This window comes from Physeter macrocephalus, chromosome 15, assembly GCF_002837175.3.
Source record: "Physeter macrocephalus isolate SW-GA chromosome 15, ASM283717v5, whole genome shotgun sequence".
Classification (NCBI taxonomy): Eukaryota; Metazoa; Chordata; class Mammalia; order Artiodactyla; family Physeteridae; genus Physeter; species Physeter macrocephalus.
Window position 1 is genome coordinate 80,891,865 of NC_041228.1, and position 21,033 is coordinate 80,912,897.

General features: G+C 41.7%; 1 protein-coding gene across 1 annotated transcript in view; it reads left to right on the top strand.

The window, feature by feature from the left end:
• The window catches only part of PRKDC (protein kinase, DNA-activated, catalytic subunit), a 164,736-nt gene that overhangs the window by 35,325 nt on the left and 108,378 nt on the right, over window positions 1–21,033 (top strand). Inside the window, exons 22-27 of the mRNA XM_024127082.2 lie at window positions 3,156–3,262; window positions 5,110–5,200; window positions 5,901–6,064; window positions 6,957–7,109; window positions 11,403–11,510; window positions 14,141–14,367. Of these exons, the coding sequence (XP_023982850.1) occupies window positions 3,156–3,262; window positions 5,110–5,200; window positions 5,901–6,064; window positions 6,957–7,109; window positions 11,403–11,510; window positions 14,141–14,367 (850 nt within the window). The remainder of the gene's footprint in view (window positions 1–3,155; window positions 3,263–5,109; window positions 5,201–5,900; window positions 6,065–6,956; window positions 7,110–11,402; window positions 11,511–14,140; window positions 14,368–21,033) is intronic.

Consider the following 21,033-nt stretch of genomic DNA (forward strand, 5'->3'; position numbering starts at 1 on the left):
CCCGTTACAAAGGCATTGATCAGTAAGGCAGAGAAGCACGTCCTTTAAGACTGAGTGAACTTTGCTAAGATTGTAACTCGTTTCATAGCCTCTTCTCAGAGTCAGGTGTTAGACTTTCCAAGTTTTGTCATGTTCTGGGACCCACTGACACAACTTGAAACAGCGGGTCTCTCTCAGGGAGTCCATGAGATCCAACTGTTTTCAGAGGAATACTAAGATGTCGTGTGTGTTAACATGCGGTCTTCAAATAGATCAGTAGGTCTTTACAAAAGTAGGTCCTGCTTCCAGTATGCTGACTGTTGCTAGTTGTAACCCACAAAAGCAAAAATCTGTGAGCTCTTAGTAAGTCCCAGTTGTGGAAAGACGGCCGGACACCAAGGAGCCGAGACTCGCTGCTTCGTGAGCAGCCGAGCAGCTCACCCTCCTTGAAAGTCAGAAGCATGTGCTCTCCTACTTCTACTGCAGCCTCACCCGCTTGTCAGTTACAGCTCTCTGCCAAACCTCGCTTGGCCTGAGAAAACGCGGAGTGGATGGTTTTGAGAAGTGTCTGCTGAGGTCTTGGAGTTTCTCAGGCTCGGAGCTTGTGAGCACACGTGACACCGCCTGCAGCCGCATCCATCCCGCGTGGCACCACACGCAGCATGCCTCATCTCCTCACGGCCTAGAAAGCAGGAAACAAAAGCACCCAGACTTAGAAATGATGCTTAGTGGGACTTCCCTGGCAGTCCAGTGGTTAGGACTCGGCGCTTCCACTGCAGGGGGGCCTGGGTTCAATTCCCAGTTGGGGAACTAAGATCCCACCAGCTGCGCAGCGTAGCCAAAAAAAAAAATAAAGAAAAAAAAATGATGCTTAGCAATCAGTGTTTTGGTATTCTATTTTACTTAGAAATTACGTGGGTATCCAGTGATTATTTACTAATTAACTCAGTCCAAGGTTTCAAGGCTGCAGATCATAGAAATCATCTGCCAGTTGGCATGCTACAAAACGTAATTACCGGGGAAGTAAAAAGCTTGTCCACTGATTCAGTTTAGTTGAACATAAACTTACTGCATTTATCATGATCTTAAAAGTTATGTAGGGCTGTTTGTGATGAAGAAAAGATTCTGCAGATGGTTGGTGGTGTTATTTTGTGTGTCTTGTACCATAATAACAATGTAATGAGAGGTGATGTTAGCTTATTGGCTTTGTAAGCCTGAATAAGTATAGTAAGTATATAAATAAGTATAGGAAAAACAAACCCAAGTAGAATAAGATACATGCTTGTATTGTACTTAACTCTGATAGGAAAACACATTTATTTAAACTAAAATCATGAAATTTGTCTCATTTACCAAAGATGTTCCTTTATTATGTGAACATGGATTTCTGAAATGCTTCTGAGTTAGTGACTATAGCATTTTTTTAAAGTTTGGCACATTTAAAGCATTATAAGTACAATTTTTTTATTTTCAGATAATTTTAGGAATATTCATTTTATATAAGCTTACTTATCTGTATAAGTAAGAACAGAGCTTCCTTTAAGAGACTTAATAATCTAATTTCTTAATACTTTCCAAATACAGGAGAACAGCACACTCACAAGGAGAAGTCAGGTTGTTCTCAATTCAGGGCTTAGGTGACGCACAGACACATGAGGGTTTATGGCTTCAGTTCTGCAGTGTGAGCCATAGACACAGATAAAACACTTGACCAGTCCACATATCAGAGAGCTGTTTTTCCCAGTGTACAAAATTCTTAACTAATTTGAGCTCCAAAACATTTTAGTTAAGACTAAATAAAAACCAGATCCTCTTTTCATCTGGGGCCACCAGAGGGTAGATTTCTGAAACCCACCTGCAGAAGGTCCAAGACCAAAACCCCAGTTCTTAGTGATTGTTCCCACCGGGGCCCAGCTCACGGGGCGCGAGCAGACCTGCACCGCAGGCTCACAGATGGGACGAGAGCCAGAGAAACAGAAGGCAGCAGGGAGTCAGGCTCTGCCGTCAGTGGGTCTCACTTCCGGGGGCCAGGAGAGGCGTGCTGGGGTTACAGCCCCTGTGAGGGTCCTCCCAGGCCGTCCCAGCACTGGGAGAAGTAAGTGTGACTTCACTGAGAGAAAGTGAGCAGGTGCCAAAGGTTTTATTAATAAAGGACCAGCAAGACGCTACAAATGGTTTCTATAACCTGAACGCAGTCATGAGAAAACATTAGACAAACCCAGATGGAGGCATCTAATTTTGTAAATGTCCAAGTCATGAAACTCCAGGAAACTGAAGAACTGTTTCACTTCAAGGAGATGAAAAAAACAAGACAACTAAGTGTAACCTGTGGTTCTAAGCTAAGACGTTGTGAGGGCCGACTGGAGCCTGACCGGGGGTGAGGGTGAGTGTGGCCACGACTGCGGCTCAGTGCCCTCATCTGGGTTGTCGAGTGGCTGTCACGTAGGGCAGGGTCCTCTAGGACTCACACCATTCAGGGGTGGTGGTGTCACGTTGGTACCTTACCGTGAAGTGGTCCGGGAGGGAAAGTTTTGTGCTAAGCTCGCGAGTTCTGTAGAAGCTTATGATTGTCGAATGGCAGCTGCTTCACAGCCGTAAGTGTTCTGATTCCTCAGGGATGTCTCACCGTGATGGTTTTAGTGTTTGTCCATCGGTGATTCTTCTGAGTTGATTATTACTGTAAAAGTGGCACAGTGGCGATGTTCCAGCTCCATGATGCCTTTTATCTAGTTGGCACTCTGTGGTGAGAAGTAACTTTTTTTTCACCCATTATTTCTGCCCGTCAGGAGGGACTTGTGGATTCTTATATTCTCAGTGGGTCCAGCCCTCTCCTGCTCCCACTGATGTGTGCGCTCAGCCCGTCCCAGATGTGACTTGCGTGGGACTCGTGGGAATGCGCCCCTACCCGAGCAGCGCCCCCTCCTGGCGCTTCTCACCAGCACAGTCTGCCCAGCTGGGGAGTCAGCCACTTCTCCAAGGACCCGTGTTTCTTTTAGTCAGCAGTGGTATTTAAAACGAAGACAACCACTGTTAATATTGTTGTTCTAGAAATTTCATTTTTAATCTCACTTTAGGATTTTAATGTCTCTCTATAGCAGTGTAGTGTGTTTTCCCTTGTATTAATTAAATAAATGAATGAGTGCTGTTTAAAATTGACTTTTGTTTACTGTTGATAGGTGAGACCAGGAATAACTGGGAAGTGTCAGCACTCTCTCGGGCCGCCCAGAAAGGATTTACTAGAGATGTGTTAAAGCATCTGAAAAGGACAAAGAACATTTCATCAGTAAGAAATCCCTTGTATTTTCTTTACCTTAAATAACAGAGAGATCAGATTCTAACGCTTGTGAAAAGTAAAAGTCTTCATTTAAAATATTAGTTGTTCTTACATATCAAAGTACACTATAGAAATAATTCCAGCATATATTTAGCAGTAAAAATGTAAACTATGTTAACAGGTTTATTGTCTTGTTTTCTTGTTTAGAATAAGCAATTGCAGTTAGTGATATTATGGATATGTAAGATTGACTCATTTACTGATTAAATCTGAACTACATATTGTCAAGTTCAGTTCATGGCAGTTTTTATGTTTTTTTTCCAGTGATAATTTCTTGAGACCGGTTTTTTAGATGTGGCACATAATGTAACAGATAAAAATGATGTAAATAGAGAAAATTGAGTTAGTGTAGGGAAAATATTTTTAAGTATGATGTGAAAAAGGAAAGTTGAAAAACTTTTAATATCTAGAACTGATATTGCAAGCTCGAGGGAAAATTCCTCCCATCTCGATATTTTTGACAGCTTTTGATTGGGAGACCTGGATGAAACTAGAAATGGTGTCTAAAGGTTTTAAATTATTTTATCACATATAAGTAAAGGAAGGTCAAGTTACTTGAGCGTGCCTCTAGTTTCACACATTTCTTTACAGACACAGGACCCCGTTTCCCTAGCTGGGCCCTGGGGTCCCCGGGTGCGAGGCCAGAACTAACAATATTTTCACGCGTCGATGTTTGCACTGTGCAGTGGTGGGTGGTGCGCTGGTTCCCTAGCGCTTCCTTAAGCCTCGACCCTCGAGCACACGTGTGTGCCATCCCGTGTGCTGGAGCAGGAGGTGCTGGTGGTTGTCCTCAGGGATGCACCGAGCAGCCCTTCCCTTGTGAACACCGTTGTTACTGGGATAGGCAGCCTGGCTGTTCAGTGTCTGGCAGGCGTTTTCTCCAAGACAGAGAGCGAGCCTGTCACTTCAAAGAAAACTTCTGAGAATATTTGTTGCCGGTGATAAAATTCAAGCTTTTAAGGTAAAGTTAAAATTTTGGAAAACTTGTAACCATCACGAGCCGGGCAGCTTCTCAGTACTTAACAAATGTGATTTTTTCACATGTCCAGTGAAATGCATCAACATGTGGAAGATCTGCATGACGCAGGGAACCACTGTTTTCACATGAACAGTGCATTATGTCCCCAAATCGTGTGTGGGTGAAGATCCACAGAGAGCGAGAGAAGCCCACGGATTGTAGTGTAGTAGACTACGTAATCTTCGCCGATGTGGTTTCAGATTCCACCTTGTGACTAACCTTTAAGAAACTTCCATTTCAGTTTTGGAGCCGTATCAGAAAAACCCCAATTATCTAGAAAGACTATTAAAATACTCCTCCTTTTCCAGTTACAGCCCAACAGCAAGTCTCTCACAAATGTGAAAATGGGAAACAGTACCACTTGCCTGAGGTTGTTTATTTGGAATATATCGTTACTTTTCCTAAAAGTATATTGTTTGTTAACATGTCATGGGTTCAGTGTTTTAAAATAAAATGATCACTATTTAAATAATATCTAAGTTTCAACTTATGGTAAATACGATCTACATAAACTGAGGTTCTTTGGGGAGCCTCAGTATTTTTTAAGGGTGTAAGGGCTCCTGCCAAAACTTTGGAACCAATGGTCTTGGAAACGGACAGCTAACTGCAAAATTGGAAGAGATGTGGCTTCTTTTCATGAATTTGCAATAAAATTAACTGCAGTGCCGTGTAAGATATAATGAGCCATTGGAGCCGTCAACAATGGAGAGGGTGGTAGAGCAGTTTTTCTTTCAGCTCATGACTCTCTCTAATATTTAACTTGTCACCATGTTTGCAGCATGAAGCGCTGTCCTTAGAAGAAATACGGGTTCAGGTCGTGCAAGTCCTTGGCCGTCTTGGGGGACAGATCAGCAAAAACCTCCTAACAGGTGACCTTTCCTTAAAGCACATTAACCCCACGGATGTATTTGGATGCATACAGGTCATGGTGTGTTCCGATATTTGCTCCTATATGTCATTTATGTGTTTTCAGGTAAGGTTACGAAGCGCCATATGTTGCCTGATGGAGTGAGTACTTCCCCTGTGCCCTGCAGCCTGTGGGGTTCTTAGTGCTCGCTCGCTGGGGTCTGGGCTCTTTTCCTTTTTGAAGCAGAGTCTGGCTTGGTGCACCTTTATATTAAACATTGTGTCAGGAGTTCAGAGTTATCTTTTTTAACCTGATATCCTTAATATTTGGATAATTTAAGTTGTTTTTGATCGGAATTAGCATTTTTGATTAGTAAAAATCGGTATTTTTACCTTTAAAATTTCATATTAAATGGATTGGTGATTTTTGGCATTTCAGAAGTCAGAGCCTCTATTAGGAAAATAAGTGTTATAAAGAGGAGATACTTAATTAAAGTATTGTGCATGTATCATCTTTCTGCAGAAGAGTAACTCTTACTGAAATTGGAAATTAAACATTCCAGACTATTAGACTCGTTTAAAAATAGTTTGCCTTTAAGTAAAATTCAGAAACAGTGTGTGGTGGTTTGTACATGTGTGGTAAACAGAGTAGGAGGGGGTGAGCCAGGGGCCGTCCTGAGGCGAGGAGGGGCTGACCGAAAGCGCTCTGCATCTCTCTGACAGCAGTGTCCCCCGAGGAGAGGGCCAGGCGCTGTGTGGCCTGGGACAGAGAGAGGAGGCTCAGCTTCGCGGTGCCCTTCGCGGACATGAAGCCCATCATCCACCTGGACCCATTCCTGCCGCGCGTCACAGAGCTGGCGCTCTCGGCCGCCGACAGACAAACCAAAGTACTCACTGATCACCCGCTGCGGTCAGACGTGTATTCGTTAGGGAACACGTATTGTGTTTCACGGATTTTGTACTTTCTCTAGTATAGTAATCAGGAAGCTATTCAGTTACCGGAAGTATGTGTCCTTGGAAAATGGAAGTTAAACATAAATTATCTGAATAATAGATGATAACCTGGCAAAACATTAATATACCAGAACTCTTCATAATAGAAAATAGTACAAAGGGCGTTGAAAAGTGATTTTTAGTCTGTGCTTGATTATCTCTTCAACCTGGGATATTAGAAACAGATAATCTCAAGTCTTTATATTAATCTGTACATTTCCAAAATTTGTGCTTTAAAAATATATTTACCGGGCTTCCCTGGTGGCGCAGTGGTTGCGCGTCCGCCTGCCGATGCAGGGGAACCGGGTTCGCGCCCCGGTCTGGGAGGGTCCCACGTGCCGCGGAGCGGCTGGGCCCGTGAGCCATGGCCGCTGAGCCTGCGCGTCCGGAGCCTGTGCTCCGCACCACGAAAAAAAAAAAAAAAAATGTATATATATATATATATATATATATATATATATATATATATATATATATATATTTACTGATAGTGATAGTTGAAAACGTGCTAACACATGAAGCAGAGTTCTGTGATACGGCAGCATAGAAATACATTTCTTATGACATCTCCTGATGTCTAAATCTTTTAAATCTCAGTTCTTCACTGTTGGCTCCAGATCAAAGTGAACGGAAGCATGAATTTTATACAACAAGAAGTGCCACTTCCAGTTCATTTATTTTTGGGTGGGATAGTTATCTGCTGCAGAAGTTTTCCTTTTTAAAGGGCTACATTGTGTAGCATTTCAAAATGCTCTTAACCTTTGTTGGCCCCCTGGCCTGTTTCAGGTTGCGGCCTGTGAACTTCTGCACAGCATTGTCATGTTTATGCTGGGAAAAGCCACTCAGATGCCTGACAGTGGCCTGGGCCCCCCACCCATGTACCAGCTCTATAAGCGCACTTTTCCTGTGCTGCTTCGACTGGCATGTGATGTAGATCAGGTAAGTGCATGACTTTGAATCTGAAACAGTTTCAAAATTTTTTTAAAAAGTCCTGTCTAGTTCAGTGATGGTCAAAGCTTGCTGAACATTGAGACCACTCTGGGGTCTTTGAAAACCTGCTGCCTGGCTGCTGCCCTTCCGACCCTGGCTTAATTCCTCAGGGATAGGCCCTAAGGAATTAAGTTAGGAGAGTAATTAATTAAGTAATTAGGAATTAATTACGAGAGTCTAGCCCCTAAGGCTGATTTTGCTACCAGCTCTGTCACGTAGGGGTGAAGAAGAGAGGAGGGGCCGTGGCCAGCAGTCGGGGGCGCTTGGAGATGTCAGCAGGTCATCGCTTCCTCTTGGCTTTTTGGACAGAATTCTCCTTTGCTTCTGGGACACGGAAGACGTTCAGATTCTTTATTTTATGAAGTTGGCAGAACCCTGATATAAGGGTGCACACATAAAGAAGGAAACTAAATGAAGAACTCACTTATAAATATAGATGGACTATCCTTCAGTATATATGTGAATGAATACAATCCAGCAGTGCCTTAAGTTGCACCATGATTAAATAGGATTTGGGGGTAAAACTGGAAATTTACCACAGAAATAGGTTTCATAAGCAGCGTTTCTCTTCATGTAGGCCAAGAAGGTATTTTGTTTTGGTAAATCAGGAGTAGTTTAATTTTGTCTTTAAAAAAATGATGAAGAATGTTTACCTGAATATCACAGCCAAATCCTGCCCTGCCATGACTCGGTGATGCTGCCTTGTGCTTTGGCTGAGGCGGGTGCTGGGGTGAGACATGGCGTGGCCTGTTCACAGGCACCTCCAGCCCCGACCCGGAGCAGGGCCGGTGCGTGGAGTGGTTGCTCAGAATGGCTTCGTCTGTGTTTCGTAAGTTATTTGCACTGGTTAGCCTCTGGGTCTCATCAGGCCTTGAGGTCTGTCCCTGAGGTCAGGGACATCGGAGAAAGGAAGGAAAAAAAATATTATTTTGAATATAGTTTTAAAAAAATATGGAAAGCCCAGAGTATCAACTGATAAATCTAAGAATTAATAAAGGAGGAAGGTGATGAATTACAAAATAGAATTCTCATCTATCAGTGTTCTAATATGTCTCATATTCTGTTGTAGCATTGACCACTTGGGAAATATGTTTACAACATAGCGTTCATAACAGCATCAAAAAATGTAATCATAATAAAATGTCTGGGGGAGTTCCCTCATGGCCTAGTGGGTAGGATTCTGGGCTTTCACTGCTGTGGCCCAGGTTCAGTCCCTGGTTGGGGAACTGAGATCCCGCAAGCTGCATGGCGCAGTGTAAAAAATAAAATCAAGTAAAATAAAACGGCTAGGAATAAACTTTAATATGCCAGGCAAACATATATTTTATGAATATAAAATGAAAGTGATGTGTACCTGAAGAATCAATATTGAGGGAATTCCCTGGCAGTCCAGTGGTTAGGACTTGGTGCTTCCACCGCAGGTAGCCTGGGTTTGATCCCTGGTCGGGGTGGGTGGCATGGCCAGAAAAAAAAAGAATCAATATTGAAAAAATTCGAGCTCTTTCCACATCGTTCAGTAAGTTTGGTATCGTTCCAGCAAAAATCCCGGAATTAATTTCATTTTGAACGTCAAAAGTAATCTGGAAGAATTATTCCTGGAGCCTAACCAAGAAAAAGTTTGGCAGGGTCAGGTACTGAAGGGTGTCTTGCCCCTAACAGACATTAAGAAGAAGCCACGTTAATTATAATGGGGTTGAACTTGTGCCCAGCTATGTCAGTGGGACTGTCTGGCAGTTGGCAAGTGGACCCATGTGTACACATAAATATTGTATGTGTGGTAAAAGGGGCTTTTTAAGTTAGTGAGAAATGGAACATTTAATAAATTCTGTTATAGCATTTGACTAATATATGAGAGGTTAATTTCAAATTAAAAAGATTTAGAAGGAAAAATAAACTCTAAAAATATTATAGAAAAATGTGATTAATTACAGCATGTCTGTGTGTATCTTTGGATTGGGATGGTCTTTTTCATTGGTAAAATATACTAGTTAATATAGAAACATATGATGCTAAAAGTGAACCTCCATGTCATCACCCCTTTCCCACCATTATTCCTCAGGAAAAGCCACTGTATCCTCTGCCGAAAGTTTGGTGAAAATACTCCTAGATCTTTGTAAAACATAGCATACGTATAAATTTTATATAAATTTTTATAAGCATACATATAAATTTTGTTTTACAGATAAAAAGGATTATAGCATTCAAAAATGCTTTCTTTTATGTAAAATGTGATTTCTGCTACCTGGGTGGATTTTATCATTACACTATAGGTGTCTTTCCATACAGTTTGTGTAGAAAGGGAAATTTTCATACAAGGTATTGAAGGGAGATCTGTGGAAGAAAACTGTTAGTGTATTGACAGTTCTGACTTTATAAGTATTTAAAACCACTGAATGGCACAGAAGCCACAGTTTTGACATACACATGATGTAGGGAAATTTTTTTTCCCACATTGTGCTGAAGATAATAAGATTTTAAATGGGCAAATGGATAAAGAACAAAAATGGGCAGCTCGTGAACAAAGAAGTACATAGGGCCAATTAAATATGTTTTAAATATTCAGCCTTTTTAGTTAACAAGGAAATGCAAAGTAAAATGGTATGGATTGCAGCAGTTGTCAAATATTTTAAAAATTGGGAGTGTTTAGTGCTGCCAGGCTTGTGGGGAAAGGGGCTTGTGAGTCCTGGCAGGTGGGAGTGTGGACAGCAGCCCTTGTCCAGAGAGGTGTTCAGAGTGGTGTGTGTAAGACAGACATAAACTAGAAATACTGCATTTCTAGCAACGGGATTGGGTAACTGGATCATGGTTTATCCATATATGAGATAGCAGGCATCTAATAAAGATATTGATATAGCTTATGTATTTACATGAAAAGTATTCAAAATTGAGGGGCAGAAAAGTGGTTACAAAAGTGTATATTTTTACACACATGTATACATATATTTAAATGAGCATAAATAAGATATACTGAGTTAACAGTGGTTTTGAATGTTAACAGTGGTTACCTTTTGGATGTAGGATTGTAGTTGGATGGTTTTCTATATTTTCTATAAATGGTATGTGTGTACATATGTATAATTTATGTTCTAAGAATACAAAATAATTCTTTTGGGGAAAAAAAAAAGTGATGCTTAAAGACCAGGTTAAATTTCCAAACTGAAAGGTAAGATTCTTTTACTTTGATTAAGTCTAAAAGTTGCTTCAAAGTTTAGAAAGATATTTTTTGGAGAAATACCCGGGTGCTAGAGAACTTGTTGTTTAGTCTGAGCCCCAGACATTTCACGTGATTTTTGTTTTTTATTTTTTAATTTTTAAATTTTATTTTATTTTTTGGCCGCAGCAAGCATTATGTGGGATCCTAGTTCCCTGACCAGGGATGGAACCACACTGCCTGCAGTGGAAGTACGTGGTCCTCCACTGGACTGCCAGGGACATCCTCACGTGATTTTTGATGTGGTGTCCGTATCACGTGCTTTGTTCTTAAGCTGAGCATCAGCGGGGAAGTAGAACTGCCCTGGATTTCTCAGTGTTCCTGTAGGGCCAGCCTTGTGAGACATGAAGAATCGGGAATGTTCCCCTTCACTCGGGCTGTGAACGTGTGAACATTTACTCTTTATAGAGAGTGAGGGTTAGATGCATAACCATTTGTCTCAGGAAATTGCTCTGATTCAAAAGGACAGTAAAACTTCTCTCCAGGCCTGGGAGCCACCCTGGATTGTAGGAGCCAGACACCCACAGGGCTCTCTGGGCCCTGGAGAGGCTGTATTTACATTTGAGAAGGTTAGGGTGAGAACCCGCATCTCCAAGGAGTAAAGACCAGTTTCCCTTCTTTCGGCAGCGGGAGTGGGAGGTGCCTCTTCTCCTCTTGTTCTGTGATACAGCCTGCAAGGCTGCATGCAGAGGACCCTGACCTGGCTTCTGCTTTGTCCCCACGGGGGTGTGAACAGAATGCCTTCTGTTCAGCTCAGGATCAGGTTAATCAGGATGAATGATAAAAACCATCACTGCCGACCCTAATTGCCCTCCTCGTTAGAGGAACAGTAAGTTTTGGGATGCGTATTTTTCTTTGCCGGACTCTTAGGAAGAAGTTAGACCATGTTCGTCACAGAATTTAACTAGAGAAGGAAACTAATATAACCACAGTAGTATCATGCTGAATTTTGCTCCTGTCGTATAAATGGAACTCTCTCTGATATAAAATTTACATGAAAAAAATAAATTCTGATGTTATCACTCCTTCAGGTGCCGAGGCAACTGTATGAACCTCTAGTTATGCAGCTGATTCACTGGTTCACCAACAATAAGAAATTTGAGAGTCAGGACACTGTTGCCTTACTAGAAACAATACTGGTGAGTAATGTTTCTTTTCCTGCTGTTCCCATCAACTGGTTATATGAGATCAATACTCAGAACTTTAAGAAAAGCTACCTGTCAAGGTATCAAAATGTAACATCTAGCTAGATTGGATCATCTTTTTTCTTTTGTTTTGGTGAGATGGCATTTAATGAACAAGGTGCTATGTTTATTAAGTGATACTTTTAAATAGCTACAAGCAAATAGATGTTTTTGTTTTGTTCCTTTTGGGAGGATGGTTATAAATTTGACAAACTTCATCTACATTAAGGCTCTGTGTGTGTGTGTGTGTGTGTGTGTGTGTGTGTTGAGGGTGGAAAGGGTGAATAAGTATGTTCTTGGACTTGTATCAGAGTTGCAGTACCCTCTTTTTTTTTTTTTTAAACTATGGTGTACCAGTTCACAGTAAAAGGAATTTTTTGAGCTGGTCCTGTTTTCTCCTGCATTCAGATTCAGCAACTCAAAACCCCTAGACATCGCAGTTCACCATGTACATAGAACTGTCCTGAGACAGCAGAGGTGGAATTGTTAGGGTGGGGTCCCTGGCTCACTGCGGGCAGAGGCAGTGAGGTCGGCTGAAGCCTTACTGTCTTTCCACACTGATTTGATTTTAATATTCTGAACTCGTGCAAATAACCACATTTGATTTCTTTAAATATCATCTTAATTGATATTTACCTATTATTTCAACATATACTTTTGTTTTGGCATATACTGACTTTGGAATCAAAATCCTCAGTTGAGGGACTTCCCTGGTGGCGCAGTGGTTAAGAATCCACCTGCCAGTGCAGGGGACATGGGTTCGAGCCCTGGTCCAGGAATATCCCACGTGCCACAGAGCAACTAAGCCCGTGCACCACAACTGCTGAGCCTGCGCTCTAGAGCCCACGAGCCACAGCTACTGAGCCCGCAAGCCAGAACTACTGAAGCCCGCGCACCTAGAGCCCGTGCTCTGCAACAAGAGAAGCCATGGCAAGGAGGAGCCCGTGCACCGTTGAGGGACTTCCCTGGTGGCGCAGTGGTTAAGAATCCACCTGCCAGTGCAGGGGACATGGGTTCGAGCCCTGGTCCAGGAATATCCCACGTGCCACAGAGCAACTAAGCCCGTGCACCACAACTGCTGAGCCTGCGCTCTAGAGCCCACGAGCCACAGCTACTGAGCCCGCAAGCCAGAACTACTGAAGCCCGCGCACCTAGAGCCCGTGCTCTGCAACAAGAGAAGCCATGGCAAGGAGAAGCCCGTGCACCGCAAGGAAGAGTAGCCCCCTCTCGCCGCAACTAGAGAAAGCCCGCGCGCAGCGACAAAGACCCAACGCAGCCAAAAATAGATACATACATTTAAAAAAAAAATGCCCAGTTGAACACATAGCAAGTTTGTGCAAACAAACATCCTTTAATCCCATGTTTTTGCAGACTGATTTGTTTGAATCTGTGGGTCACTTTCTGTTAAGTTTGAAATGAGGTGTGTCATTGCATGTAGGGCCACTGTCCGTTGCAGTTTGCCCAGGCCAGCCCTGTTGCCCCTGTTGTGTGTAGTTACTAACACAGCTCCTTTCCCTCTCGGCGGTTGCCTGACTGGCTGACACTTGTGGGCAGTGGGAGTTACTGAGCATTTGTAATGAGGATGATGACGTCATTGTACCTGTGGTTTAATTCCCTGCAGTATCTAGTGTGAAACCTGCCTATGACAGACCCATTTAATTAAATTTAACTTGTGGCCTATTTCATTCAGACGGATTTATTCTAATGTTTCTGTTCTAAAGTTTCTATCTTAGCTGTTCCTTTTCCCCTTTTGATCCTTGAAGGTAGCTTAAATCAGGGCTTCAGGACAAAACCAGGTGGGAATGGAAACGTAACATGAGAGAGTTTACGGAAAGAAAAGAAAAGGCGGAGGAGGAGGCTGGTGCGCTCCAGCGCACTTGTGTCCCTGCTCTCCACTCCTCTGCCCGTTTCCGCAGTGCATTACCATCACCTCCGTGAATTCTAATTCACACTGTGATCAAAGATTTTGCATGTAGCAAGGAACCAGGCATGTTAGAAAGAATCCCCTTATTTCAGTTTCCGTGTACTTTCTCAAGTTAAACTTTTCCTGTGTGGATCTAAGAGAGAAACAAAAGCACTCAAATTTCCTTAGCTGTTTATTCAGGTATTTAGAGACTGACCGTTTCTGGAGACTGCTCTGATAGAAAGTTCTACTTTTAGAACCACATCTCTATGATTTTTCTTTGTGTAGCCTTACAGCTTCCTTGAAACTTGCAAGGGTCTTATCTATTTATCCTCAATAAATAAAGCATTTCAGATAATGTTATGAGGTAGAATCAACAACAGAAGTTTTCAGGATATAATCATTGTGTTTCTTCAGGGGAAGGAAAGTCTGCTTTATTGCTGTACAATTAAAGTATTCTCTTTTTTTCATGTATTTTTCAGTTTCTTAATTTGTTTAGAAGAAACTTTTCATTATGTCAAAAGGAATTTGTTATTGGAGTCTAGATTCTAGACAGTCAGACTGGTTTGACTAGTGTCTGTTTTTTTCCTTAATAGTGCTCTAAATTAGTTTTCATAACATACTTCAGTTATGCTCAGAGGCAGACCAAGGTATTCAGTTGTCATTTTATGCTTTGTTTCAGGATGGAATTGTGGACCCCTTTGACAGTACTTTAAGAGATTTTTGTGGTCAGTGTATTCAAGAATTCCTCAAATGGTCCATTAAGCAGACAACACCGCAGCAGCAGGAAAACAGTCCAGTAAACACCAAATCACTTTTCAAGCGACTGTACAGCTTTGCACTTCACCCCAATGCTTTCAAGAGACTGGGAGCATCACTTGCTTTTAATAATATCTACAGGGAATTCAGGTGCGTAAGTTACCTGACAGGGAAGAGTGTAAAGATCTTTAAATTTTCTTTTTTTTAAAAAAAATATTTATTTATTTTCCTTTTCTTTATTTGGCTGTGTCGGGTCTTAGTTGCAGCAAATGGGATCTTTGTTGGGGCCTGTGGGATCTTTTCGTTATGGCATGCGGTCTAAGATCTTTAAATTTTCAATAGTGATTTTGTAAAGTGACTCACTGTTTATGTATCCATGTAATATATCAAGCATTTAGTAAATAGTTAACATGCTGGATGCTGTGCTATTTTCTGGGGATTAAATAATGAATTAAAATGATGTTTGCATTCAGGAAGAGGCTCAGAACGTGTTGAGATCTACATTGAAGCATAATAGTACACAGTCTGGGAAGTGCAACAAAAGCCATAATACACAGTCTTTTGAAGCACAGAAGAGGAGTGTCTGACATGGTTTGAGTAGGTTAGGGGAGGTTTCCTGTACCTCCTGGCCTCCTGTACTTTTGGCCTCCTGTACCTCCTGGCTTCCTGTACCTCCTGGCCTCCTGTACGTCGTGGCTTCCTGTACCATTTATACTTGGGATGAGGCTTAGGGGATGAGTGGAAACTGGCCCAAGCATTTCAGGTCAGAGGGACAGGGCAGAGATAAGAGGACAGTATGTAAGGAGACGAAGTCATTTTCTACTCCTTGCTGTGGTGCTTGAGGTTTGGAAGGGAGTGAAATGAGACTGGCCAGGAGCCTCTCTTTGTGGAGTTAAGATGTGAAGGCCACTTCCAGAGACGGCCAGTCCTGGATAGTGGGAGCAGGGAGTGGCACGGTTAGGCTCCTCCCAAAATTCACCTGCCAGTAGCTGTGTGGGGAGTGGGTCTGAGGGCCAGGACACCAGTGACAGGGTGGTTTCACAGTCCAAGGACAAGATAGTCCCTGACCTCAGGTTGTAGTAGTGTTTGTTTGTTTGTTCATTTAGTACTGTTTGCTAGGTCAGACTGTTATGTGCCAGGAACCGTGCCGAATGCTGGAGATACAAAGATGTAGCCCTTCATGAGGGTTGCATTTAAAAGAGACAGGTAGATAATATTCAACCAATCACAGAGATAAAGGTAAAATTTGTAGCTGGAATTAGTGCTTTTAAGTAGCGGTACAGGGAATTCCCTGGTGGTCCGGTGGTTAAGACACTGCGCTTTCATTGCCGGCTGCCTGGGTTCAATACCTGGTTGGGGAACTAAGATCCCACTACTGTGCAGCATGGGAAAAAAAAAAATTAAGTAGTGGTACATGATTACTAAGGAACCTTATAATGAGGAATCTGACCTCATTTGGTCAGAATAGCTTCTCTCAGGAAATGGCAGTTGGGATAGTGATGAGGAGAGCAGTTGTGAAAATAAGAGAGATGATGGATGGATGATGGAGGGATGGATGATGGATGGAGAGGTAAGTGGATGATATGTAGATAGATTTTAGTTGGATGGATGATGGATGGGTGGATGATGGATGGATGATGGATGGGTGGATGATGGATGGGTGGATGATGGATGGATGATGGATGGGTGGATAGATGGTGGATGATGGATGGGTGGATGATGGATGGGTGGATGATGGATGGGTGGATGATGGATGGGTGGATGATGGATGGGTGGATGATGGATGGGTGGATGATGGATGGGTGGATGATGGATGGGTGGATGATGGATGGGTGGATGATGGATGGGTGGATGATGGATGGGTGGATGATGGATGGGTGGATGATGGATGGGTGGATGATGGATGGGTGGATGATGGATGGGTGGATGATGGATGGATGGATAGATGGATGGATGATGGATGGATGGATGGATGGGTGGATAGATGGTGGATGATGGATGGGTGGATAGATGGATGGGTGAATAGATGGTAGATGATGGATGGGTGGATAGATGGATGGATGATGGATGGTGGAGGGATGATGAAGGGATGGATGATGGATGGAGAGGTAGGTGGATGATAAGTAGATAGATTTTAGTTGGATGGATGGGTGGATAGATGGATGGATGATGGATGGGTGGATGATGGATGGGTGGATAGATGGATGGATGATGGATGGGTGGATGATGGATGGGTGGATAGATGGATGGATGATGGATGGATGGATGCTGAATGCATGGATGATGGATGGGTGGATGGATGAATGGATGGATGGGTGGATAGATGGTGGATGATGGATGGGTGGATAGATGGATGGATGGGCGGATGATGGTTGGAGAGGTAGGTGGATGATAAGTAGATAGATTTTGGATGGATGGATAGATCGGTGGTAGATGGATAGAGAGAGGATAGCTGGATGGATAGGAATCTGTCTCTGTGTGTGTGTGGGCATGTGCACGTTTGTATGAAAATCGACTGGAGTTTGAAGCCACTGTGTTGATTTTTTTAATTGAGCTATAGTTGATGTAAAATGTATGTTTCAGGTATACAGTGTAGTGATTCACAATTTTTCAAGGTTATGCTCCATTTATAGTTATTATAAAATATTGGCTGTTTTCCTGTGTTGTACATTATATCCTTGTTGCTTATCTGTTTTATGCAGAGTAGTTTGTGTCTCTAAGTCCCCTACCCCTATTTTGCCCCTCCTCCTTCCCTCTGGTAACCACTCATTTGTTCTTTATATCTGTGAGTCTGGTTCTGTTTTGTAATATACATATGTTTGTTTTATTTTTTAGAGTTCTCATACAAGTGGTAGCATACAGTATTCATCTGGTGTATTTCACTAAGCATAATACTCTGTAGGTCCATCCATGTAGCTGCACATGGAATTATTTCATTCTTTTTTATGGCTGAGTAACATTCATTGTATATATTTACCACATCTTTTATTTATTTATTTTTTTCTTTGGCCTGACCAGGGATCTAACCTGTGCCCCCTGCAGTGGAAGCATGGAGTCCTAACCACTGGACTGCCAGGGAAGTCCCTTACCACATCTTCTTTATCCATTCATCTGTTGCTGGACACTTAGGTTGTTTCCATGTCTTAGCAATTGTGAATAGTGCTGCTATGAACAGTGGGGTGCATGTAGTTTTTCAAATAAGTGTTTTTGGGTTTTTTGGATAAATACCCAGGAGTGGAATTGCTGGGTTGTATGGTAGCTCTATTTTTAGTTTTTTGAGGAATCTCCACACTGTTCTCCACAGTGGCTGCACTAATTTACATTCCATTGCACAGTGCACGAGGTGCACTTTTCTCCACATCCTCGCCAGTACTTGTTATTTGTGGTCTTTTTGGTGATAGTCATCTGCCACGTGTGAGGTGATATGCCATTGTGGTCTTGATTGTACTTCCCTGATGATTAACGATGTTGAGCATCTTTTCCTGTGCCTGTTGGCTATCTGTGTGTCTTCTTTGCAAAAATGTCTATTCAGGTCTTTGTTTTTTTGATACTGAGACGTTCGAGCTGTTTGTATATTTTGGATATCAGCCCTGTATTCATCTTATCATTTGCAGATATTTTCTCCTATTCAGTAGGTTGTCATTTTGTTTTGTTGATGGTTTCCTTTGCTGTGCAGAAGTTTTTAGGTTAAATTAGGCCTCCTTTGTTTCTTTTTGCTTTTGTTTTCTTTGCTTCAGGAGACAGAAAATATTGCTACAATTTATGTCAGAGAGTGTTCTGCCTGTGTTTTCTTCTAGGAGTTTTAAGGTTTCCAGTCATACGTTTAGGTGTTTAATCCATTTTGAGTTTATTTTTTTGTATGCCGTTAGAGAATGAATGTTCCAATTTCATTCTTCTACATGTAGCTGTCCGGTTTTCCCAGCACCAGTTATTGAAGAGACTGTCTTTTCTGCATTGTATATTCTTGCCTCCTTTGTCATAGATTAATTGACCATAAGTGCATGGGCTTATTTCTGGGCTCTCTACTCTGTTCCATTGATCTGTACATCTGTTTTGTGCTAATACCATGCTGTTTTGATTACCGTACGGTATAGTTTTTTTTTTTTTTTTCGTATTACCGTACGGTATAGTTTGAAGTCAGCGAGCGTGATTCCTCCAGCTCTGTTATTCTTTCTCAAGATTGTTTTGGCTATTTGGTGTCTTTTGTATTTCCATACAAAATTTAAAAGTATTCTAGTTCTGTGAAAAATGCCCTTGGTATTTTGATACGTTTTTTCTTTTTAGTTTTTTAAATTGTGAAACCTGTGTGTATAGAAGAATGTTTAAAAACATGTAAAACTGTCACTATTTGCAGATGACATGATATTACAGATGGAAAACCCTAAAGACTTCACCAATAAAACTGTTAAAACTAATAAACTCAAAAAAAAAAACTAATAAACTCAGTAAAATTGCAGGATACAAAATCAGTATACAAAAGTTCTGTTGCCTGTCTATGTACTCATAATGAACAATCAGAAAATGAAATTAAGAAAACAATCTCAGGACTTCCCCAGTGACACAGTGGTTAAGAATCCACCTGCCAATGCAGGGGACACGGGTTTGAGCCCTGGTCCGGGAAGATCCCACATGCTGTGGAGCAACTAAGCCTGTGCGCCACAACTACTGAGCCTGTGCTCTAGAGCCCGTGAGCCGCAACTGCTGAAGCCTGTGTGCTCTAGGGCCTGCGTGCTGCAACTACTGAAACCTGCATGCCTACAGCCTATGCTCTGCAACAAGAGAAGCCACTGCAATGAGAAGCCTGCGCACCGCAATGGAGAATAGTCCCCGCTCACCGCAACTAGAGAAAGCCCGCGTGCAGCAACAAAGAAGACCCAATGCAGCCAAAAAAAAAAAAGAAAACAATCACATTTACAGCTGTATCAAGAGGAATAAATAAAATACCTAGGGATAAATTTAACCAAGGGGGTGAAAGACCTGTACACTGACAACTGTAAGATATTGATGACAGAAATTGAAGAAGACACAAATAAATAGATATTCTGTGCTCATGGATTGGAAGAATTAATATCGTTAAAATTTCCATCCTACCCAAAGCAATCTTCAGATTCAGTGCAATCCCTATCAAAATTCCAATGGCTTTTTTCACAGAAATAGGGCAGACAGTCCTAAAATTTGTATGGAACCACAAAGACCCTGAAAAGTCAAAGCAGTCTTGAAAAAGAACAAGGCTGGAAGCACCATGCTTCCTGATTTCCAACTACTATACAAAGTTATAGTAATCAAAACAACATGGTGTTGGCAGAAATACACTCACATAGATCATTGGAACAGAACAGAATGCCCATAAATAAACCCACACACATATGGTCAGTTAATTTTATGACAGAGGAGCCAGGAATACACAGTGGAGAAAGACAGTCTCTTCAATAAATGGTGTTGGGAGAACTGGACCCCTGTCTTAACACCATTCACAAAAACTAACTCAAAATGGAGTAAAGATTTGAACGTTAAGACCTGAAACCATAAAACTCCTAGAAGAAAACATAGGTGATAAGGTCCCTGACATAGGTCTGGTAAGCTTCCTGACATAGGTCTTAGGGATGATTTTTTGAATGTGACACCAAAAGCAAAAATAAACAAGTGGGATTACATCCAACTAAAAACTTCTGCACAGCAAACGGTCAACAAAATGAAAAGGCAACCTACTGAATGGGAGAATATAGTTGCAAATCATATATCTAATAAAGGGTTAATATCCAAAATATATATAGAGCTCAATGGCAAAAAATCTGATTAAAAAAATGAGCAGAATATCTGACAAGACATTTTCCTGAAATAGACATAGAAATGGCCAACAGGTATGTGAAAAGATGCTTAACATCACTAATCATCAGGGAAATGCAGATCAAAACCACAATGAGGTATCACCTCACACTGGTCAGAATGGCCATCATCAAAAAGTCTACAAATACCAAATGCTGGTGAGGGTGTGGAGAAAAGGGAATCCTCGTGCACTGCTGATGGGAATGTAAATTTGTGTAGCCACTGTGGAAAATAGTGTGGAGGTTCCTCAAAAAATTAAAAATAGAACTACCATACGATCCAGCAATTCCACTCCTGGGTATTTATCTGAAAAAAATGAAAACACTAATTTGAGAAGATTTATGCACCCCCAATGTTCATTGCAGCATTATTTGTAATAGCCAAGACATGGAATCAACCTAAGTGCCTATTGAGAGATGAATGGATATAGAAGATCTGATACACACACACACACACACACACACACACGCGAATATTACTCAGCTCTTGCCATTTGTGACAGCATGGATGGACCTAGAGGGCATTATGCAAAGTAAAATAAGACAGAATAAGACAAATACTGTATGATCTCACTTATATATGAAATTGTAAACAACAACAACAAACAAACAAGCTCATAGATACAGAGAACAGATTGGTGGTTGCCAAAGCCAGGGGCTGGGGGCTCAGAGAAATGGGTGAAGGAGATCAAAAGCTACAAACTTTAAGTTATAAAAGAAGTAAGTCCTGGTGATGTGTAACGCACAGCATGATGACTACAGTTAATAACACTGTATCCTATATATGGAAGTTGCTGAGAGAGAAGATATTAAAAGTTCTTATCACAAGGCAAACATTTTGTAAGTAGATGTGGTGACTGATGTTAACTAGGCTTGCAGTGATGATTTTGTAACATGTACAAATATCGAATTGTTATGTTGTATGCCTGAAACTGATACAACGTATATGAGTTATACCTCCATTTGAAAACCCTAAAATGTGTAAAGTTTG